This window comes from Rhamphochromis sp. 'chilingali' (assembly GCF_963969265.1).
Source record: "Rhamphochromis sp. 'chilingali' genome assembly, chromosome: 16".
In the NCBI taxonomy this organism is placed as follows: domain Eukaryota; kingdom Metazoa; phylum Chordata; class Actinopteri; order Cichliformes; family Cichlidae; genus Rhamphochromis; species Rhamphochromis sp. 'chilingali'.
In genome coordinates this window covers 25,003,828-25,028,325 of record NC_137943.1, presented here as the reverse complement: position 1 = coordinate 25,028,325, position 24,498 = coordinate 25,003,828, and the positions used below count along the sequence as shown (strand labels likewise).

Here is a 24,498-nt window from a genome sequence, read left to right as displayed (position 1 = left end):
TTGTAAGTTACACAAACCCATACAAAGTGGCAATGAAAAACTAAAGACTCATATTGCTGATAAGCTGCAGTGTGAGTTCAATCGATTCAGCTCCCAGTAGTTGCTTCTAAGTGAGGACGATGGGCAGGTCAGACTTTGAGAACTACCCCTTATCTCGCTTTAAAACTAGCTTGTGAAGCTGTTTCACTCAAAAACTACAAATACGTTGGAAATGTGTTGAGGACACTGTGTGCTCACAGTCGTTGGTGATTTCCCTGATCCATTTCTGCACCTACAGAAAATGTCTCTCTTTTCTTTTTTCTATTTTGCCTCTGCAATCAAAGACAACCATGTTTGCACTGTTATAACTATAGCTACATTTATCTATGATTGTACTGCATGTATGTGCCAGTGCAAGTACAAGTGCAATTTTTTTGTTTTCATGAAAAAGCAAAGTCACTTGAGCCAAATGCCCCCCCCCCTGTCAAAGTTGCCTGTCCAGTTCATGTGGTCTGTTGCCAAGCTTGCACATGCAAGGAAACCTCTTGCTGTGAAGTGACAGTGCTAACCACTGCAACCAGAAGTGCTATAGACACAGTGCTTCTAGTGTATGTGATAAGTCGATCAGGATTAGCTTCATATCTGCCATACAGACATAAGAGTGGTGCCTGTACTGCAGTATAGGGGAAATAAACCCATTCACCAAAATGCCAAATTCTTCCTTTATTGTTCCATCACACACGAGCCATGTCTAAAGAAAATAAGCACATTAAGAAATGGGTGCTATTCCTCGTCACCAGCATTTATGCCTTGTATCTGACCAAGACAACTAAGGGCTTACTGAATCATGGTAATCTCAAAATATCTAAAATACAGTCTGGGTTTAATTTTATTTAGCATCATTTTGAACCACCTTGTAATTTGTAATCTTGCCAATCACACATTTCTTTTAGTTCAAACAATGACATGACAAGATAGACAAAAAGAGGAAGACCACAGAGAAAGGTTTAGAGAAGCAGTGACAAGAGGACAAGCAGATTGTTGGTGTGACAGAAGAGAAGAAGATGATGAAGGTGGAGAAGAAAAAGACAAAGAATGACAAGGCAAAAAGAAATGCAGACACCACCCTTCTAACATAAAGCCATAACGCTTTTATCAGTCTCCACTGACGTCTTTGTGCCAAGATGGCTGCCACCAGCCTCACAGATCAGTGCATCAAGAGACCAGCAGCAATAAGATTTTAACACGTGCTCTGCACAGAGAGTACTGAATGGCTTAAGCTGTGTTAACATTGAGACAGAGCGTTCTTAGAGAAACTAGAAAGCTTCGGAAAGTCCTAAATTTCAGAACATAACTTCTAGGCCAGAAACCAGCCAGCTATACCAGATCTTGACCACGTCTTCTGAATTTTAAACTGACAACTGTTTGCTTGTTGTCTTCAGAAGCATATTCAATTAATCAGCTATCCTCAAATGCATTTTTTTTTCAACCACTAGCTACTAAATAGCTCCACAGCAGCACTTTCAGTTTAAGTGCCTTGCCCATGGGTCCATTAAGGGACTTTTTAAATCATTTCCCAAACCTCTTGGCTTTTTCAAGTCTAATCTGCTTCAGCTGATTGTATCATATTTAATAACAGGAAAAGTGGTTGGGCTTTACCTGTCTGTGACTGGCTCTGAAAAGTCCTAAGAGTTTCTGAGTGTTAAATCATTGATAACCGTGAGGGTGCTCGGTGGTCACAGCGCTCAATGAAATCTACCAAAAAATGGGCTGTAGCTTTAAATGGCCTCGGAGGATTGCGCACATCCTTCACCTGATATTAATATCGCTGTCTTGTGTGTTCATGGGGGTAGGTACAGAGTATCTCTTTCTCTGACTATTAGCTTTTGGGTGCAAGTCTTGCGACAAAGAAATTCTTACACATGTGTCTGTGTCATTTTGTGCAGCATTAAATAAAGGTCGTATGTGATTGATGGAGCTTTAGGTTGAAAGCGGGATAAAAATGACGGGTAGAAATGTATCCGACCGTGTTAAGAATCATTAAGGGGTTTATGTCACTGCATGTTTCAGACGAGATTTTTAATTCAGAAATATTGAATAATCCTATCTAAAATATACCAATCACTGTCAAACGGAAAATAGACAATAGAGTAAATGAGGATGATAATAGAGTCTCTTTGAGAAAAACCACAGAGCCATTTCATTCTGGCAAGCTGTCACTTTCACATTAGCAATCAGCAGCAGAGTGAGAAGACACCATCTGTGGGCATACATCAACAAGACATCAACAAGTCCACTCCACTACAATACGGCCTGCAAATGTTCCCACAAGCCGAAAGATAGCATCGTGTGTAAACTGTATGCACCTTACGGGCTTCTACATCCGTGTTTGCCAAAAAACAAATAAACGCTACAGCCAAACTGAATGACAACATTCCTTAGTGTATTCATTAGCGTAATTTACAGACAGATAAAGATCCATTTCACAATAAAAGATGACACAATAAAAATACTAATATAGTACACCGTGTCTGACCTTTTTACCCTCTCTGTCAGGCGTGGGGTTGTTTGTGATCTTGAAGTAGTTGAGGTCGAGTATGTCTTTCATCTCATAGTTGTCTCCTCTTCGCTTGCAAACAATGACGGCCACATCAAATAAAAAGATGTGCCTATGAAATAAGAAGACAGAGTGTTACATTGCTTCATTATTAACATGAGTATATATGTCACGTACAGTTGTTGCAAAGTAGGTTTGTTTTTATTGTTGTTACTTTCTTGCCTTAGAGGTTAAGAAAGCTGACACCAGTATTTGGCTTAACTCTGAAGGTAAATATATCAGATACCACAGTTTTAGTCTGACGTTTTCTTGGATGCCTGAAAGTGTTTGTATCCCACAACTTTTGTTGTAGGGTAGGGTTCTTTTTTGTTGCCAACAAAACAAGAACCCTATGACCCCAAGTCAGTAAACTCAATATTGCTGATTCTTTCTTTCTTTTTTTTATTTACAAAAATGAAACCAACTTATTTTCACTCCAAATTCCACATTTTTCTGAAAATTTGAAAACCATTTCATTAAAATTAATTTAACATGCATGTGTTTCCTGTCTGCAATCCTAATTTTCCTTCCCAAACAATGAACTTGGAGGTACAACAACCTGTCCTGTTTCTTCTTGTCAACACTGGAGACTATGCGCACCTCTCCATCTCCCTTTGGCCGGCCGTAGGTGACTAGCGGCGTGTTCTGCAAACAAAACACGAAGGAGGTAAAAACGCTAGACTATACACTTTGGAGATCAAGCAACTCTTAAAATGTCAAGGTTCATCTTTCTCAAGGCTTGAAAAACATACAAGGATCATATCTGATTAATTCAACATTTTGATGCAGAACTGGGACCTACCAACTGGAATCCAAGCGAAAGTTGAATTTAAAGAGTTAAAAAGAAGAGAAAAATAAATGAAGATAGTTTGAGAAAGCAAAAGGTTTTAATCACACCTAACAGCTACTTCAGGAATGCAATATATATTCATAAAAGTACCTAAAAGTATACTAATATGAATCAAATCCCCATAAAATATTAACTTCTGCAAATAAATTTTCACATAATATTCACAATAAGACATCAGGTAGGTTTTTGGACATTCAATTGATTAGATCAGTTGATTCCTGCCACCTGATTCACTGATTAAAGTTCATTCATGTGCAATCAGGTCAAGACAAGGATGAGGGTCTTTGTAATCTGACAAGCTCTCTTGTCTCTGCTGCTGGGTTTCACGACTCTCTGTAACCTCCCTGTTTTTTCTTTGACCAGCTTCTCTCAACTACTGAAACCTTCAGAAATGTAAAAACATAATTTACATTTTAATGTCAGCGGTAATGCTGAACAATAATATAAATATATTTCAGTGGATGCAGCTAAATTGCATTAATTATCCATAATTATGCAGATTACTTTTAAATCATTCTTATCTAAAATGTTTTATTATCCCATCAGACATTTATTATGATTCTGTTTTTAATCACAGTTGAAAAATCTACAAAAAAAAAGAAAAGTTCTTCACATCTCGCACCTAAGAAGAATGACTGAAATATTTAGTAAGCTATTACCCAATACATTTTCTGTGGATAGTCATCACTGCAGCTCTAAATGGTATTATCTTTCTCTAAATCTCTGATATGGTTTAAGGCGGGATTTTTAAGACCTCAAAGATACATAAAATACACTTTTTACCTCTATTATTAGCCGTATATAGTGGCATCTTTTATCATTGTGCATGTTTGAGCTGAATTCTGTTTCGTGGTGGATTCCCTTAGACTACATTAAATTTAGACAAAGACTGGACTTTTTAAGCACTTGCGAAAACTGAATGTCTTCTAAAAGAAAAAACATGTTGCAGTGATATTTTACACTCTTATGTGGTCAATCCTAACAGCTGCTGCTAATTGTTGAAAAAATCTTTATTTTACCAGGTTTTCAATAGACCTCTGGTACTGGTCGATCTCCCTTAGAGTCTCATTATCTCTCTTCACCTCGTTGACGTACTGAGCCAGGTCCTGACAATACAGACCCACACAGACACAAAAACACACATATTATGCTTTGTAAGTTCAGTCTGAAGGAATTTAAACATGTAAAACAAATCGTTTTGTAAAGATAGTATCATGTCTTTTGTGCTACATTTTGGGGGAAATCGCCCATTTAAAATATCTGCATGTTTCAGTGCTGAGAATTAGATGGGGAGACAAAGTGAATGACAATATTCTCCACACCTTTACTTTAAATGGATAAATGCGTGTTTGTATTGTAGTTTCTTTTTCTTGTTTGTTTCTTCAGTCAGAAAAGCCATCATGTCATGTTGTGTGTGTGTGTGTGTGTGTGTGTTTGAGTTTGCTTCCTATTTTTATTTAATAGGTATTGATAGCTGAATGGCACAGACCGTTTGGAATAATCTGCTGAATCAGCCTGCTTTTGCTAACAGTCTAAAATCACTATGATTACGTACCATTTACCATAAGCACTGCACTTACTTTCATGGCATCAAGAGCGATCTTCAGGTTGCTCTTGTCAGCAGCATCCTGAGTGTGTTTGACTAGCTCCTGTTAGAGAGGAAAAGAAAATAAGTGGCAGACTACATCCACTAACAGAACTACAATTGCATAGGCAAGCACATTTAGCATCACTACATGGATTGATTTTATATTAAGGATCACTTTTAAATTGTATGAAAGACAAGATTCATCCTATACCAAATGGGTCCCTTCATATTCAGAGGACAGCTGTTAAAACATCAGGATAGCATCAGGTAATTAGATAATTATACTCTGAAATCAAAATTAAATGAATGAAGAAAGAAAGGGAGGGTTTCTTTCTTCTGCTTTGTTTCATTTTCAGAGTATATGAAAAAAAAAGCTTCTCGGCAAAGGCTGGTTATGGGATTTATCAAAGTATAAATATCATTTGAAGCAAATGAAGTTAGTTTAATTCTCGTCCATGATCTTTCAGAATGAACAATTAGAAATACAATACTGTGCAAATGTCTTGAGTCGTTCCTCATTACTTTATATTTTACATGGAAAGTGGGATAGTGCAGTGATTCGCTGAAATGTGCAAATATTCATGGAAAGTATACAAAGCAAAACAGTTCTAATGAACATGAAATTTTATATTTGGTAAGATCAACTTTATTTTTCAACACAGCCTAAAATCTTGTGGGCAAGCTTCGGCTGCTGCTGCCTTTTGTTCCATTGTATATGAAGTTGAGTCCACACTGCTTCACTAATGTTGAGGTTTGGGCTCTGAGGAAGCCTATAACTGACAATGTTTGTGTGTTTTCGAATCCAGGTATGCTTTTACTGCATTGGTAGTGTGTTTGGGATCATTTTTATGCTGTTGCAGTTGCTTTTCAAATGGTATTGCATCTCTCAGGTGTTGTGTCAGGTCTTTGTTGACTGTCAGATACTTTTCAACTACTAAAAATACTTTTTATGCCTAAACCTTGGCATTTTGGGGAAATTCGGGAAGAAATTATGTGGTCTAAGGCGTTTGGAAAGAAAAGCGTCTAGACTTCCAAGAAGCTTCTTCAGTTCTAAGGTCAAATTTTGGAGAGTCCCAGACTTAAGCCCTGTGGGAGTGTTCCCCCAAGAGGGACAATGGACCCCTAGTGATCCTCTAACCTAATCACACGAACCAAGGTGTGAAAACAGGTGTAGGTCACAATCAGCCAAGGTTTCGGGTGAACTCATTGTGAAACCTAGCCCCATGCTATCATGTGATTTCCTGAGGTCAGAAGGCCCAGGATGTGAGTGGGTGTTAAGGTGTCTGGGATCCTACACAGACAAGAAATCGCGTGCTTCTGCAACAAGCTGCAAGTAACAAAGTGCCTAAATACACTGTTTAAAATAGGTTCTTTGCTAAGTTGCCTGTTATGTGTAGACACAACATTGACTCATCTGATGAGTTGGCCAAGAAAAATAAATAAATAAATTTTTAAAATGGTCAGGTACAAGGACTGGATGCAAAATGAGTGAAAAAGCAGCCAATGTCCAAAGATAAATGAGGAAGGAAAATATAAAGACTTGAGGAGTGGCTCAAGACTTTTGCACACTATCTAAATATCAGTAATGTAAAGATAAAGATAATTAATTCCATAATATATTCATAAAATCCATTATATAGGTAAATTTGAAAGTGTACATCCATCCATCCATTCATTCGCTTCCACTTGTCCTCTTTCAGTGTCGCGGGGGAGGGGGAGCCTATCCCAGCTGTCTTAGGGCGAGAGGCAGGGTACACCCTGGACAGGTCACAAGTCTGTCACAGGTCGCAAGTCTAGCACATAGACACAGACAACTCTTCGCACTCACTCATAAAACAGTTTTAAATTTTAAAGTTCTTCTGTTCTTCAAGCTTGAAGTATAAAGATGAATACACGCATGGTTTTTCTCTTCCTAGATGCAATAAACAAAACTCATATGAATACACGGCACTGCTGACATTCAATATTAAAGTGCAGGAAGAAAAAGATGTTGTCACACACACACACACACACACACACACACACACACACACACACACACACACACACACACACACACACACACACACACAGAAACATCTATTTCTTTAATCACATGGAAGTTACTGTTGTGAGCGCAACCTGCACAGGGGAATCAATCTGTTGATGAAACCTGTCCACAATCTCCCATGGAAGACGTTGGGTTCATTACCATCAAAACAACTGTTAAGCAATAAAGAAAACATGCAACAATTCTAGACCACAGTGAATTGTTTCCACAGCAAATAAGACTACGTACTTGAACAGAAAACGTGTTTGCTAGCATTGTGCTTCATTTTCTGCTGACATTTTATTTTTAATTCTAGACAGATGCTGCTAGTTAAAAATACATGCCGCCGATACTCTGTTTGCTGTGTGTGTTTGATGTTCGTGGCAGAAAAACTGCGTTAGCAAGATTTAATCATTATTACAGCATTATGTATATTATATGTGCTTAATATTAAAAGTGGTAGAATGACTTTCGGTGTGACTAGCTCTGTGGTAACGTTACACAATAAGAGATTGACTATTGTTCAAACCGGTGTGTCTGCGCCGTATATGGCACAATGCTCTTTCCTAACTGTGCTGTAACCTCTTTCACTTAATTTCCACCTTGCCACTTCTTTTCCCCTTTCATTCTTTTTTGTCCCTCCATCACACAGTTTCTCCTCAGGGGTGTCTGTGAACTCCCAGGATCAACACCATTCACCATGGAGGGCTTTACCTTCCACAACAATTTTTTTTAAAAGCTCTCTAGGCAAAGCCCTCATCTATCCTGCCAGCTGTAGTCTGACCTCGGATTCATACTGAGCTGGGGAGATGGTGTCATACAGTAAATCAGTATGCAGTGAAATCTGTGGGAATCTAACAAGCTTGAAGTCTGGAATCCAGTATGTGAATGAATACTTTATGTACAACCGTCCTGCAAAATGTGTAACAAATCTACATAAATTCTGAGAATGATTTAAAACAATCTTGGTTCAGTTAATTTTGGAGGAAAAAGGAGAATATATCAAAATGCACTAACATAATGAACTAAATAATAACCTAGACTTTTTTTGAGTGTGGATCTTCTGGGATATCAAAGGGAGAGAACAATGAATCAAATTTGTGGAGGATGTCGCCCTCAAGTGGTCACTGACATGCTACAAGGTAGTTGGAGCAACTAACATAAAGTTGACAAAAGCCCTTTTCGCTCTGAAGTGATTAAAACTTGCACCAAATGTAAAAAAATATTTTTAGTATTAAATAAACATCAAACTTTTTATGGATTTTTCTAGGGCACACATAGAAAAACCAAACAACATCTGGAAATTCTGGATGTTCGTTCCTCCCATAGCAACAAGTAACCGTGCAAGCACCCCAGCAAGAAGCTGGGTTGCAACTGACAACTATTTTTATGACCAGTTGATGAATGCTTTAGTATTTAAAATATTTGCAAATGATGAGAAAATTGGAACAACCCTATTTTTTTCAATTTGACATTTTTGCTTTCTTTTCTGGGATCAATCAACTAATTTTTCGCTACACATAAACATAAATTATTCCACTGAAATTGCTCAGTATAAATGTAGATGTATATAAAGTGATAAGTGAGTCATAGATATTAAAATAATACCAAATACTTGTTAACCCAAAGAAAAAGTGACAAAGCCACAAAGACTTTTCTGTCACATGTTATTTTTATGCTACTGCGTGAGTCAAACATCTCTACCTGCAAAAGGAGATGATACTTTAGGACTCTCTGCATTGGGACAACCAGCAGGTCCCTCAGTGTAAACTTCCCATTGTTGGCCCTTTTGGAGCACTCCTGGAACAAAAATGTAGTAACTGAACAGTACGACCTAGAATGCATCAAATACATTCACTTTAAGTGTCCTGTTGATGTAACTCTGACTGGCAGTAAGAATGACAACATATATATTTTAAATTCTAGTATCATTGTTGTTAAAGCTGAAGCAAAGGAAGCGCATAATGCATTATCTAAAGACGTGTAAGTGTAGTGAAAACAGTATACACTAGAGGTCACTGAAAGCTTGATCTGTATATCGGTGGTCATTGCATGTTATAGACAGGCCCGCTTCTTCTAATGTCTCACCTCCAGCTTCAGACGGACATCCTCCTTCTCTTTGCAAATGAGGTCTAAAACGGCGATGGCAATTTCCACTCGACTGCAGTATATTCCATAAATGAGCAATCTATAAAAATTCAATGGAAATGAGGTCATGATGAGTGGTGACTAGCAGGAAGGGACATTGGGTGTGCACGGAGGGCCACACATGTTGTTAAGGATCATTTCTCAAACAGCTGTATATACTCCGAACCTTTCTGAAACACACCTGTACAAAGTTTAAGGACTTAAAATGTGTGGGCTTAAAGAATGATTTTTACACAACACTGACAGCTTTAATATAAATTTTGCAGATAGCAATCAATGAAAATTAAATTACTACAAAAATCAGCACTTCTGTAGTTGCATATTTCCACAAGCGAAAGTTCAACTCAAATAACTGAGACTTTTCTTTTTTGTTACATGCAACATGTTCATAATTCCTCACATACCTCTCTTTGTAGCTGATAAAAATCTGGTAGAGATTTAAGGCATTTTTGTTTAAGATGGAATCCTGCACTTCAGCCATCAGGCTCTTGTGAAGTCTAACCAAGTCCTGCATCAGAGAAAGAAGCCGTCAGTATCTGAACAGAAAAGTGTATCTTTCAATTGTGTGTGGCAAGAGTGAGAACTAGCGTGACTTACTGGAATGTTTACAAAAACTTTGTCTATTTCAGAAGTAGAGAAGAATTTCTTCAGTGGGTTCAGGAAATACTGGAGACAGAAGCATTGAAAACCTAAATGAAACTGAATTCAGCTCCTCTTCTTAGGCCATTTTACTTATTTACTGTACAGCTGGAAACTACAAACAGCGTGAAAGTGAATTTGTAAATAATTTATAACTCATACTGAAACCATTTACACACGTCACATAGGATGTTTGACAGCAAACAAATTAGGGAATTGGCAACTGGGGATTTCCCCAAAATTCCCCATAAAAACCCCAATATTGTGCTCCGTGTGTTGTATAAAATTATAACAATTACAGCATTTACTGTCACTGAGATTAGATTTAGCATTATGATGCAGTAAATCCATCATTTGTTAGTTCAAAAGAGGAAAAACAAGAGTTCAGTACCTTCTCAATTGACTCGAGGGTTTCCGTGTATTTCTCCTCTGTCTGTTTAATCTCTGTAAGGCAGCAGCTTCGGATATCAACCTCTGCTTGCTTCTAGAAAGACAGATATCTTAGAAACTGTTGCTTGAATGTTTAAAAGAAAAGAAAATCTTTTTGTTATTTCTATCTGCAGACAGGAAAGCAATGTTTTAACAGCCACCAAACAGAGAGTAAGGTGCAGCAGGTGGCAAGTGAATAGATGAAGAGAACAGAATTAGGTCCCTTCAAACCAAAATTTACTAAAATACTTTTAAAACTATCAAGAAATCGGAAGAATCTGCCTTTGATATGCTTTAAATTTTAGGATTAATTAGGAGGATTTTTCAATTTGCAAGTATAACCCATATAAAATGTTTCAATAGTTAGATTTATTCTATTCTTTATTCTAAGTAGTAGGATTTAAATAACAGACTAGTAAGGTATCTCACCTTATTTTATAATGTAATTTAGTCATTCATGTGTGTGTACATGTTTAGACATCTTTGTGAGGACAGAAAATTGTCATGCTTCTTTACTTGTGGGGCCCCACACTCACTTATGGGGACAAAATGCCCGTCCTCACGAGTTCGAAGGCATTTTTGAGGCTCAAAATGTGGTTTCAGTGTCAGGGTTACAATTAGGTTGTGGTTAGTACTTATGGTTAGCAGGTTAGTACTTTTTTTCACAGGACTTACAATCCCATGAAATTTTTCTACGTGACTCTATAGAGATTAGGGGCTGCAGAGGGACTACTATAACATATATGTCTCTTAACTCATTATATATTAGTATATGACTGGAACATTTTTTTACACTGTGGAAGTGTAAGTTATTTAAATTATGAGTCTTGCTCAGTAAAGATGTTGCAATGCTGAGTTTTAGAGGATTATCCTGCACTGGGTAAGAAGCTGCACTAAACTTTTAGTAATTAGGATTTTGTGGATTTTGTTTCCAACAACGCCCACCAACTATTCGACATGTGAGTTAAAGGTATTCAGTGTTTTGTGTGGTGTTTGAGGGGTGTGTGTGTGAGCGCTGACTAATTGTGGTACCAGTGGGGGAAGCTGCTCCGTTCTCATGAGGTCTTCATAGATCTCGCCACCAGCATAATCGTCTTCTAGGCCATAGACCGCTGCATACAAGTCATCTTCGTCCTCAGGAACATTCTCACTATGACATACACAAAAAAAAAAATAAACACCACTGAAATCTGCTGATTATCAGTTAATTTTTGCATTCACAAGAGATGCAAGAAGTAACCTTTGTTACACCGGTTGAGTAACTCAGCATTAAATAACAATCACTGCGTTTAACATTCAGGAATTATGTATTTCCAAAAGGAATGATTCACAGAAATGAAAATTCTGGAGATTATTAAAAGCCTTATTTGCTACGAGCGTAATGCAAAAATTGCTCTATACACCTGTGATTACTCTTCTCTGTCGATCAATCACATTGTCAGCAGCACCCATCCAGATCCCTGATGTGGGTGTGCAAGCACTCAGCAAAAACATGTAGAATTACTCATTCATTTCCTCTGACAGTAACATCGAAACGGAGCCAAGCCAGTTAACAAAACATGTGGGTGTCCAGACCCCAGGAGAGCATGGATGATGAGCAGAGCTGGTTCTGCTACTGAGTGAAATAATCACGTTCTATCAACACTAGTAATGGGCCCACAGAGAGAAGCTTCATACATACTCAATCATGTCTTCCAGATTGTTGTAAATGTCCTCGTTTTGTAGGCTCTCGTCCGTTGGAAATGGCCTGGAAGTGACAGTAAAGTAGTATAAGCTTCAGTATTTAACAGAATAAATGCTCCAGTCGGGGGGAAAAGCACTGCTGAGTAACTTAGGACAAGAAAATAACTTTTGATAAATCAGCATGTATTTAGATATCAAGAGCAGTCTAATAGAAAAAGATGGAAACTTATAAAACCAAGCGTACTTTGTTCAAAAGAGGAAGACTTGCAATTGTTTAAAATATATTTTACACTAAAAAATGATTAATGATCACTTGTTAGAACTGCTGAACTGATCGTTGAGATCAACAGTATCTATTCTTAACTACTTTGCAGCCTGTGCTTCATTTCTGTTTTTGACATATTGATTTTGTATACTTACTCAACAATTATATCTTGTCTTTTAATTTAATACCACTGCTGTTTGCACAGTCAAGTATAAATAGAAACATTTTTAATCATTAACTAAAACAGCTGTTAAAGATGGAAATTAGACATAGCTATAAATGTGCCTGCAGTGTGGGTAAGGTGAGAAGGAGGAGGAGATAAGATATAAGTGAAAGGAAAGTTCACATGGTTAGATGACCTTTTTTTCCTAGAAATAACACTTAGAAGCAATTTACTGAAAACTTGATGACTTACTTGAATCCTGCTTGCTGAGCAACTGTCGTGTGAGAAAGCTTGGACAGAGTGTCCATAACCTGGAGAAACAAAATGTGAAATTACATTTGTTGGTTTGGTATAGAGAGACAGAAAGAGAGGACTGACTGAAGAGAGAGAGAGATATATATATACATGTTTAATAATGCAAATATATGACACTTATTGTGATTCCCAGTTTCAGAATTAAATCGGATTCACTGAGTTAAGCTTTCAATTTAAGCTTTAATTATCATATGAAAGTCAGATTTAAAGCTCTGATAGATTTCCTGCTTAATAACAATACCAGCTTGCAGGGTTAACAAGCCAAATCGAAACAAATATGGGTGCTTCACATAATTAATTACTTTTATCCAAATGTTCCAGCGTGGAAACAAGATGTATCAGGGTCTAATCGCAAGCAACACTGTGTACTTCAACCAAGACAGAGGAGCTGTCACAAAAACATACAATTAAATAACTAGCCTTCTTTTACTAAATTATGTATGGATGTGTTCCCATAGCAACATAAAGGGGCAAAATGTAGCTTTTAAGAAAACACTGAGCCCATGCATTTCTTATATAACAAATATTAAGGACGAATGGGCAGTTGCCGGGTTATTCTGTGAAGGAAGACTCACACACTAAGCTGAATGCACAACTTGAGGGGTTTGTCCCAAAGGAAAAAAATTGCCACTGTTTGGAAACATTTTTGGCTTTAGTAAAGAAAACAAACAAAAGGAAGACAACAAAAAATGGTTTCTGCTATCGAAGGTAATTCCACCATTTATTTATTTATGAACAAAGCAGGACAGCAATACCACAAAGGTAATACTACTAACCTGTTACAACACTTGGAGCACAATTTTAATAGCTGATTATATTTATAGTACAAACCTAGTGAACTATGAGTTTAGGTTATGTCGCCCTGGAGCTTACTCAGTCAATGTCTTGGGTGTGTCATTAATCACAATCTTTAATGAAGGAGCATTTTTGATGAGTTTTCCACTTGCAATTAATATGCATACAAATCTATCCCATCCCTAAAATCTATCTTTTGACATGAACGCAGCAAAGACCAATGCACAAACAAAAAGAAAGAGGCCACATGGAATTGCACAATAGATCATGTTATGACCATGTGAACAAACCTCACTTGCCCACAAGTAAAAGTTTACACTAAAACCACCAGTAAATAGCTGTAAGCCAAACTCACTGACCACTTTTAATGATGTAATGGTGTGAAGCACTGAGCATCATTTAAACGCCACATCTGTCCATCGCTTTATGTGTTTCTTGAACGCGACAGTGAGTTGTCTGCACTCAAATAGCCTACAGTTACCAGCTCTCAGTGCAATAGCGCATCTTTGGGAACTGCGGTGAAACAGAAAATTCACATTATGGATGTGCAGCTGACAAACGTGCAGCAACTCTGTGATGCTATCACGCCAAGGCTTTCCAAAATTTATGACGAATGTTGAACATGTCATCAAGAATTAAGGCAGTTCTTAAGATAAAGTCAGACCCCACCACGTACTAGCAAGGCAGTCGTTAACGTATACGTGGCAGTTACGACAGTTTCCTTCACCAAAATAAAAGTTAGCTTCATTCAATTAGATTTTTTTATTTCAATTCACACAATTATGTCGGGAAACTTCATTAAAGGTCCCTGTTAGTCAATATTAAGAAAGAAAACCCAGAGTGAAAAAGCACTTGGTGAGAACAGGTGGAAAAAGCTGCCTTGTGATAGGAATCAGTAAAATTATCAACTATTAGACTCTTCTATATGGCTGAAAGGAGAACAAACCCGCAAAAGTTAAGAAACGGGTCCCTACTAGTTAAACACCACATGATAGTAGCAAATGTGTCAGCGCATGACACATGACAGATACACACGACACAGACGCAGCTGTTCCGAGCTGTCAGATTCACTGTTTCTTTGATTTTCATTTCTTTCTCAATTCCATCTTCTGTGGTTGTTAAATTATCTCACATCATAAAGTGAGAATTTTTTGTAACAGTTTACTCTCTAATAGCAGTCTCTGTGCACAGAAGCATTGCGCAAACTACAAGTTATTCTTTGCCTATATTTAAAAAATTTTGTATTTATTTATTTACTTTATGTGTTTTAATGTGTATCGTGAATAAAATTCAAATTATGAATGCAAAGAGGGAAAGGCTGACAGTGACAGGGAGATGAATTCTCTGGAAGGAACGTTAAACTCACACCATGTGTTACACTTTGTAATGTTCCATAAAATAGTCAAATGTGTGTCAAATTAGTACAAATGTTGTTACACTGACACCTCAAACAGTGCGTATCTGTAAGGGTGTGTGCAGAATTGCATTAAATCACTTTTGAGTTATGTGTTAACTACAGAAATACATGATCACCCTGCACATGACAAGGACATAAATACAGGTAATTCGCAGCTTTTCATCCTTAACATAAAAATGTAAACTCCTAATAATATTAATGCATGTGCAACATTGTTATCAGAAAAGTATTTGTCATATTTACTCAGAAAAAGGATTGGAAACATCACTTTAAAAAAATCACTTAAAACTGTGTAATTATATTTTTTTAAGAGGACCTGTAAAGATCAGTTCATGGACACTGATCATTATTTCTTTCCGCTGAGGTACTTGATCATTATGAGATGATTAATTTCTTAAACTTGCTGTAGTTAGTGTCAATATATAGTCTTGCCAAAGCTTACAGTGCTGTCAGAAGTCTCTACAAGTGAAACATTGCAATGTAATGCAATGTCTCAATTACGACAGAAAAGTAAAATAAATACCAGTTATCTCATTCACATCATAGTTTCTCTCTATGATAAATTATCCAGTGACAAAGCTGCAAAGTTCGCAAAGTTACATTTTTGGATTTGCAGCTAAGATAGTTATTTGGGTTAGATATAGCACCCTTTGAATCTTGAGTTTATCTCCCCTTCCTGTGTGAATAAGTCCTGTGGCTTTGGCTAAACCCAGGTGTGCTTATGACTTGAAAAGAGGCCTGTTTGTAAAGTGTACCCAGCTTTAAAAGTGCAACATTGTGATGTTTGCAGCACTGGAAATGTTTTGTTTGTTTGTTTGTTTCCCCTGCATCACTGTTTGCACTTAAAAAAATTAGATGCCATAGTGCAGCATAACGTTCCACAATGCAAACAATTATATTGATCTCTGTGAAATTTCTTCGAAAATCTAAGACCACTGATGTAAATGTAACCCTGCTCCTGCACACTTTGTCCACATCATAGCTGGTTTACTTCTAGTGATAGTGATAGCTACTGAATACAAGATTGAAAATCTAAAGAAACATATTAAAGCCAAACTGTTTTTAGATGGATTCAGTGTAACTTGCACAAGAAAGGAGAAAGCTCTCTTGTGAATACATGAAATGAACAATCTAACACTGGTTTAAATCACATTCATTTAGTGAAGTGTAAATCCTTCTAGGCTGTCTTTTTTAAAAAACAAGTTGTTCTCACACCTGACATGTCTGAAAGCCATTTGGCTGAAGCTACATGTGAGTTGAGAAGCAAAGCCACAAGCTAAGCTGAAGACCAACCGCCTTGGTTAGTGTGGCCTATTTACGATGTCTATCGTAAATCCCCGGAGCACTGTGAAAAAGACAGAGAGCTGTAGCATCGGATAAGAAATCAAATGTTCATGTTTGCCACTCTGCAGGTGCAATGCAGTCACTTCTCTGTGAAACTTGTTCTAATTTTAGCAAGTACAAATAAATTCATCACACATTCTGCCCTGTGTTGTTTTTGAGTCCCCGAAATAAAATAGACGGTCCATCAAACTTCTGTAAATGCTCTCTTGTTTATGCAACTGCACAAAAGTAAAAAGATTGAAACTTCATAAAGGAGAAGCAACTTAGCAGTGAGGTGATTATTTGCCTCCTTACACTGGGTTTCAGTCCATTTCAGGATCCATTTAAAAAGTCTATTTCTTGTTTTTAAGACTTTCGATGGATTAGCACCACCTTCTATTATAGATCTTTTGAAAATCCACATACCAGAGATCTATGAGCCAAATGCTCTTGATATCTTCCTAGATCCAGGCTTGAAAGCAGAAGTAACAGAGCCTTTTCAGCAGGGCCCTCTAATCTTTGGAACAACCTGTTTTCACATAAGATCTGCCCGGTTTGAAACTCTTAAATCATTTAAAAACTCCTTTACACACACGCACACACACACACACACACACACACACACACACACACACACACACACACACACACACACACACACACACACACATATATATGGAGAGAGAGAGAGAGAGAGAGAGGGGGGGGGAGAGAGAGAGAATAAACTTTGACTTTACTTGACTAGTGCAGCTGACAATGATCATTTTTCATTATTATTAACACAGAAATAACAGCACTAAATATAAAGGTGAAACTTTACATGGTGTGATGGTACTAATGGACCATACAGTGATAATCTCTACATGACAGATTTTCAGTTTGGTTAAAGGAATAGATTGACATTTCAGGAAATACATATATTTGCAATAATCAAGGTTGGGCAAGAAGATTGATACCACTGTCTAGTTTGAATGCTAAATATTAGCTTGACCCAGAAATAGGAACAGGCAGTGTGACAGTGTAGCTCTATCCAAAGGAAAAGCATGTTAAAAGACATGTTAATTTCATCGTTTTGGCAATATATATATGAAATTCATATTTCTTTTGTTTTGTGAAATTCTGTGCTGAGACAGACACCGAAGTTTAAAATGATAATTTTCCTGGTAGCAGACGGAGATTCTGATATTTCTTTCTACTTCTTTCTTTTATTATTATTCTGTGCAGAATTAACGTGTTACTTAATTAATTAATTACTAATGGTCACTTTAATGGTCAATTTGTAAATATATTCAGTTGTTTAAATAATAATCAAGCTGTTCCCGTCTATCACACTGTACAAAATATACATTTTTTTTTATTAGCTTCCCAAAACAAAATTAAAGTCCATCAACTTTCTGAGAATGCTCTGATATTTATTTAGCCACCCCAAGGATGATTCTACGAAGATACAGCCAGAAAGAGAATGTAGTGTCGTTAACACAAATTATAATCAGGAACACATTATTGTTGAGAGTTTTTTGAGGCTTTTGGTAATTGTCAGACTTTATGGGTTATGCAAATGTAACATTTCAGAAGGGGCTACTTTAGTTTTTACCAACACTAATGTGAGCTTTGCAGAGTTAAGCATCAAAGCACACATTTAAAACGGTATTTTCGCATTCTTCAGTGTGTGATGGTACCAACTGATCACACAGTGATAATCTGTGCATGAAGGTTGCATTTCGCAAGTTAAGGTAAGAAGACCGACAGCGCTCATATTTCTAAACGCTAAATATTAGCTTAGCGCAGAACAGTGAAACAGATCGCTTGATGTAACGTCCACCTACCTACACTTAATTAATTAAATTAATAAATGTTTTATTTGTTTTTTATTAAATGATGGGCAGATATGGACATTTAAGTTTAAAACAACAATTCCCCGACAAGAATTCCAGTTATCCATATGCTATCAGCGTATTTCTTTCATAACAAAAACCTGAATGGTTTAAATCGTTTTGTGTTTTTCACATTTTTATCACACAATTTTCAAAAAATTTGCAATTGCAAAATTGATGTTTTGCAACAGATAAACACTGAAAACTGATATCGCTGAATACGATCCTGTTCGCCGATATGCCGATACCACTCAACAACACTGACACTGGCCAGAAATGAGACTGTTAACACTTTATTTTCATTTCTACAAAGATTTGAATGTAAAATATATCTGTCAAAAAGCTCAAATAATAATGTTTAGAATGTATAATAATGTATAGATACAGCAGTTCTGGGGTAGGCAGGTAAGGAATACACCATGCATAAATACGTAACATGATAATTATTTATAGTGGTAGGGAATTTTACTGACGTCTTTCGATGTTTTTAGCTTAAGCCAAACTAACAGGTTGCTAATAATATGATTATATTTTATGTGCTGACATGTGTTATCAATGTTCTTATCTTACTCTCAGGAAGAAAGTGTGAAGTTATTTCCCAAAAAGAAAAACTGCATGAACTTCGCACAAAAATAATGTTGTTTTGTGAAAATATTAATAGTAGTTTATACTGAAGGAAGAAATAAACACAATTCTTGCCCCTCTGCTTTATCTCTCTAGCCTTCAGCCTTCTACGTGCAGTCAGTTTGACTCCCTGCAGTGAAGCCTGTAGTAACTCAGCTGAGAAATGTAGGTTACAGAGCTCTCATTAGATATTCAGTGGACTAATACTCAGTCCACAGGCAGAGCTGGCACAACTCGACCCCAAGTGGATTACACTGGTTGAGATTTGAGATGTTCCTTTTTTGGATTTTTCTGTAAAAAAAAGAAGAGATTGAGCATTTCTTCTTTAGACATACAGCCCTTCATGGAGCCAATCCAACCCAACTGCTTAACCTACAGTCACCCGTATTTCTAACTACCAATAAAAAAAAGCAATGATCTGGTGCAATCTTTATCCTCCAGAGGCTTGTTTGTTTGATGGACAACCCTTGAACATGGCTGAGATTATGCAGCCCGGCTTGGATGTAGTGTACATATTTGCAAGCCCTACCTCCCCTGTGGGATTATCAGCAGCCAGATTAACTAGAAGCTTCTTTAGAGCACAAAACACTGAACTGAAAGAAAAGAGAGCCTGAATGAGAAATTACACACACAGCTTGGTATGCACTCTCATAGTTCACGTATAACCACTTCCATTCTACAGAGGGAGGTGAATTCACTATTGCAATCATATATAGTATGCCTAAGTTATGATGTATATAAGATATATGGTATTACTTTACCAAACTAAACTCATGAGATACCGTATACATTATTTAGACACGATAAGCATTCAGGCAAAACAACTAAATGTAAAAGAAATGTAAAAAGAGACAAACAAGCCTATTTAAGCTTCAATAGACTGGCGAACTGGCCCAGGTCTGCCCTGCCTCTTGCCCCATGTCATGTCAAATAGGCTCCGGCCTTTCTGGAACAGTGAAATGGATAATGAGTTAAGAAAACGCATGGATGGATAGCACAATCTTATGTACTTCAGAGGTAAAAAAAAAAACTCAGATAAAATACATTCAGCATAGATTAATACATATGCTCCAATAGTTTTATTTAAAAAAAAACAACTATAATTTTCTTCAAGCCTCTCAGTGCTTAGACAACTCATAATGCCCCCAGGTAAAATGGTGTACTTAAATAGGGAAATGTGGGAATAAGGCTCCTCAGAGTAAGTGTGCTTTCCGTGGCGAAGTTAAATTAGGCTCCTGTGCTTTAAGCGACAGTCCGCTGAGTGGCTGCACAGAGCGCACTACAAACCCACTGACCTGGTAACGCTGTGTACACACACTGAAAACAGGTCCCACAATAACACAGCAATAAAAAGAAGTCAGCCAATCCCTTCAAAAAGCTAGGGTAGGCAAACAGCGAACGCTTTCAGACTCACACACAGAGAAGAAGCACACGTACACTATGCTTCCATCATACCTCAGACTTGTATTTTAAAGAGTTGGCAGGATTTATAGATCAATTAGGACAGAAAAACAGAGCAGGTGTGGCATCACTTACACCAAAAGTCAGCTACGAAGACAATAATGCAGTGAAACATCACAAGCGTATTGCTTGTTTTGAAAACGTTATCATCTGTTCAAGCTGTTTTGTAAAACACTGGAAAAATTATTTTGTCAATTAATTGTTCTTTGACTCTTTCTTTAAAAAAAGAGATCCGTTACAGAAAATTCTCTTTTTAGACTTTTTACATAATGATTTTCTTTTTTTAGATGGATAATGTCTAAGTTTGGACAAAATCTATCATAACACTTACTCTGAACTATTACTTATGTCTAATATCTGAGCAATGGAGAAAAACTGTAAACTGGTTAACTGAGACAGACAATCTGCACAGTTATTATTACCAGTTCAAATGTAATAGTGCTGTGACATGTAATGTATTCACTCAAACTAATTTACAGACTTTTATAAATGATTCTAATAACTGTATGAAAGGCGAGAAGAATGTCATGATACATGAAATTACTGGGCTGTTTCATAGTGCAGTGTTAGAAAATCATAATGACAGAAATGGGTGCTACCTTTCCAAAGTCTCGGACATCGAAGAGATCAAAGGCTTCAAATAAGTCACTCTTCTTCATCCCAAACACATCACAGCAAGAGGCCAGAAATGTCCGGATGTTTTTCAAGCACAGGAACTGCAAAGGGCAGAAACAGACTGTTATATAACATAAAAAGTTGTATGTAGATAGATTTCATTTTACATTGTTTACATTTTTTGTAACTAGTTTTTGTTTAAATACATATGTGAAAACATAAAAAGTTGTTTTTAAGGTTATCTCAACCCGAACTCAGTACAAATTACAGGTTTCAAGAGGGTTTTATCTCCACAAGATTTTTAACACTCATCATAGCGAAAAACTAACACCAAAGTACAGTAATCTGACTTTTTTTTAAATAAACAATTTTACTTGGAATTATTTTGAAGAAACGGATCTTATGTTCCGAAACTGCTGACAGCACTGTTTGCGTTTTTTCCTAGAATAACAGTCGTGCTGTTTCTGAAAATACCTGTCGCTGTTGAATTAGTTACGTGGGATCTCATTTAATCTAGAGCTAGCAGACAAAAATTAAGTCAAATAAAAACTAAACTACCAACATGAGTAGATACCACAGTAACATTAAAAGTGTACTTTCCGTTGTTTGGAAAATAAAAACAAAGTCTTTAACCTCCTTTGTAATGTAAATCAAGTTTAATTTACAGCATAATTTAAAGCACCAAGAATTTAAAGTCCCTTTTCTAAACATAAAAGTAAACTACAGCCCCTACAAACTGAAAATGAAAAATGAAAGTTTTATACTGTGAAATGAAACCGCCAACTATGTTCTCTGTTGGTGTCACTTCCTATTAGGATCTTTGTGTTAGTGGGAAGACAGCAGCCAACAGGAACATTGGACATAAAGTTATGGTTTAGAATTCAAGATACTCGTCTTTGTCTAGTTTGAGCCACTTCAGTTAAAAAGAAAACGTATACAGCACTGTTAGATCGCCTCAGTTCATTTTTCCTGTCAAACACATTGCTGAGAAATGGCTGATTTAGAAACTGAATATTTAATAACTTAAGCAGTAAGTAAGGGAATTCTTGAGAACAGATAGGCTTCTTTTTATCACATCAGCTCATCATGGAGACGCCTGTAATCACTCCGCCGCCCCCAGGGGCCCTGTTTGTCTATGGAGGAAGTGCAAGAACATGATGGCTTTGCACCACCAACAGCCTCATGCTTTTGAACACAGTCACAGCCCTGGTGCACATTCTTTTATTCACATTTAGAGTAACACCCAGAATCTCTGGCTCCACGATAATAAAAATACTTTTTTAAACACCTTTTAAGTTTATTATTTTTCATTTTTCATTTTCAGTTAATAGTGGCCTGTTTGTGATTTGTTTAGCTAAGTTTACTTCCTGTTATATTTAAACTAGACTACTTTAAAAAGCTTTTACTTTGTATAACTTTGGAAGCAAATAAGAGAGGCAGTGGGTATTTGCGTATCCAATGCGTATTTGTCCATATTTGTTCATGACTGACATAGTCAAAATGGTTATGTGAATTGTTATTTGAATTTGTACCAAAACTCAGCATACAACACGGGTCTTGGGTGTAACCTTTCATCAGTGTACACTTTAGTCGTGTTCACCAGTGCCCTTGTTTCTTTTTTCGAAGATAGCCCATCAGTAGATGAGAATGAAAGAGCCATTTAAAATATGGAGCCCACTGACACACATGCCTTTTGCAACCATTGCCAAGTGGCCTACAGCTACAGGCTATGTCCATCCATTGTTTGGCCTGTTATGCCCTGGGTTTGCTTTAACTCTCTTTTAAAAAATATTAAAGAAAAGCACATAGGCACTGGTGAAGCAGATAGTGCAAAGCATAGCACATGTGCATAGTACAGTTTGTGAGACAGAGCCCAATCACTCATGCAGATCTATCACTACAAAAAAAATATCATCATGATGATCATATCATGGTGACAGCTCATTTCAACCAAACTGTATATAATTTGCTTTTAGTGCCTAACTATTTGATGTCAGCTAACAAATCATAAAATGTATTTATGTTCTTGTGTGTGTGTGTGTGTGTGTGTGTGTGTGTGTGTGTGTGTGTGTGTGTGTGTGTGTGTGTGTGTGTGTGTGTGTGTGTGTGTGTGTGTGTGTGCATCAAGTCACTGTCCTTTTATGGTGTATTATTAACGGTTTCTTTGACTTTAATCGTTCATTACTCTTTCAACTAGATGCAGAAAGATCTAATCACCTGCCTGAGTCTGCTGCTGAACAGGAAGTGCTGCTGTTACAGTAACGTAGGAGCACAGAAAACGTATAAATATATTGGTAACCACGGCAGGCTTTATTTATGTTTGTAGGCACACCTGCAAATACATATATTACACCAAGGAAGATGCTTTTAATTTAAAACATTAAATTGTTATGTTTTGTTTTATTTTATTTAACTGGCCAAGACAGTAATGCAAGAGATTTAAATAAAAATTTGCTTAAAATTGGCTTATTACACATGTCATATGCCATCAAACCAAACGGCAAGCCACTGCACAAAATGTAGTTTCCCAACTAATGGGTGGATCAAAGGCAGGATTTTATCAGATGTCTCCAGAGCCTTCAGCTCCTGAAGGGTTACTGCATGAGCAAGGAGAAGTCTATTTGGACGATTTCTTAGTGTTTCCCAAACCAGACAAGTTTCACACAAGCTAAAGAACTTTCTCTCCTATCCAGAAAAAAACAAAGATCAAGACACCAGAACAGCACACGGAAAGTGAAACATCATCTTCACAATAAAAGAAAAGGGTGAAGATATCTGTCAGAGGCCACTCCACGGCTTTAGTGAAACTTATCTGTTGGACCCAAAGCCAAATAAGACAGGACACAAATAAAACGGTGTGTAACAGATGGAAATAATCTAAAGCTCGCCTTAAGCTGCAAATCCTTAGAATTTGCGGTTTTATTTTGAAAATATGGAATAACTTAAAGGGAAAATCTCACCTAAGTCTAACCTTTAATAAAACTGGAACAGGCTTCTGTACCCTAATTACTGTAGCTCCTTGCAGGCAGAACAACAAAATATAAAACGCTCTAATATAGCTTCCACCATTTCTCTTCCATGTATTTAGGAACCTTATTTAAAATTGCTACAGCTTGATCTTCTTAATAAGGAGCTGCAAATATGTCTTTGTCCACTTTCACAAATTTTTGATTAGGCGTCCTCTTTCACCAGCGGAACTACTTTGGTTCTTTACCAGTGGTTATTGGGCTAATAAACTGACTTTTCCTGGACACCACTATAGGTTTAGCTTATGGCATGTTAGTGAACGCATGAATTTGATTTCACAATATTTTTTACAAGTAATTCGTAAAGTAGCGCATAAAATGATGGATGTACCTGTGACATTTGTGGCCTGAGATTGATCTCCTTTAGGTTGATAGTGTGGGGTCTTAGGTTGTTGAGTAGCTGGCACAGCAGCACCCCGTCCCGCAGGGTTTGCGCCAGGTCGAACACCTGCGCCGTGTCCGCAGTTACCCGGTGGTTCGCAGGCAGCACGTTGCAGCTGATCAGCCACATCGCACATTGCCTCCAATACTCCATGTTGGCGAAGAGCGGAATAAACCGCAGGCCAATGTTAAATTTAAAAACTTTGTCCGCTTATGAAGTCTGTGCACGGCATGGGGAAGAAGCTGTGTCCTGAGCCATCCTCATGTCTCTTCAAACTCCAGCATCGCCTCTGGAGGA

The 24,498-nt window shown here is 37.2% G+C and overlaps 1 protein-coding gene across 4 annotated transcripts in view; it reads right to left on the bottom strand.

The window, feature by feature from the left end:
• LOC308383481 (guanine nucleotide exchange factor VAV3-like) overlaps positions 1 to 24,498 on the bottom strand; it is a 51,242-nt gene extending 26,744 nt beyond the window's left edge. For all 4 annotated transcript variants that reach the window (XM_080861455.1, XM_080861457.1, XM_080861456.1 and 1 more), the window contains exons 1-14: positions 24,151 to 24,498; positions 20,778 to 20,894; positions 12,622 to 12,680; positions 11,940 to 12,005; positions 11,291 to 11,408; positions 10,221 to 10,313; positions 9,788 to 9,856; positions 9,595 to 9,698; positions 9,131 to 9,230; positions 8,747 to 8,842; positions 5,006 to 5,074; positions 4,445 to 4,531; positions 3,135 to 3,220; positions 2,516 to 2,648 (exon numbers count right to left, since the gene is read on the bottom strand). In XM_080861455.1, coding sequence (XP_080717581.1) covers positions 2,516 to 2,648; positions 3,135 to 3,220; positions 4,445 to 4,531; positions 5,006 to 5,074; positions 8,747 to 8,842; positions 9,131 to 9,230; positions 9,595 to 9,698; positions 9,788 to 9,856; positions 10,221 to 10,313; positions 11,291 to 11,408; positions 11,940 to 12,005; positions 12,622 to 12,680; positions 20,778 to 20,894; positions 24,151 to 24,354 — 1,401 coding nt within the window. In that variant the 5' untranslated portion in view covers positions 24,355 to 24,498. The remainder of the gene's footprint in view (positions 1 to 2,515; positions 2,649 to 3,134; positions 3,221 to 4,444; positions 4,532 to 5,005; positions 5,075 to 8,746; positions 8,843 to 9,130; positions 9,231 to 9,594; positions 9,699 to 9,787; positions 9,857 to 10,220; positions 10,314 to 11,290; positions 11,409 to 11,939; positions 12,006 to 12,621; positions 12,681 to 20,777; positions 20,895 to 24,150) is intronic.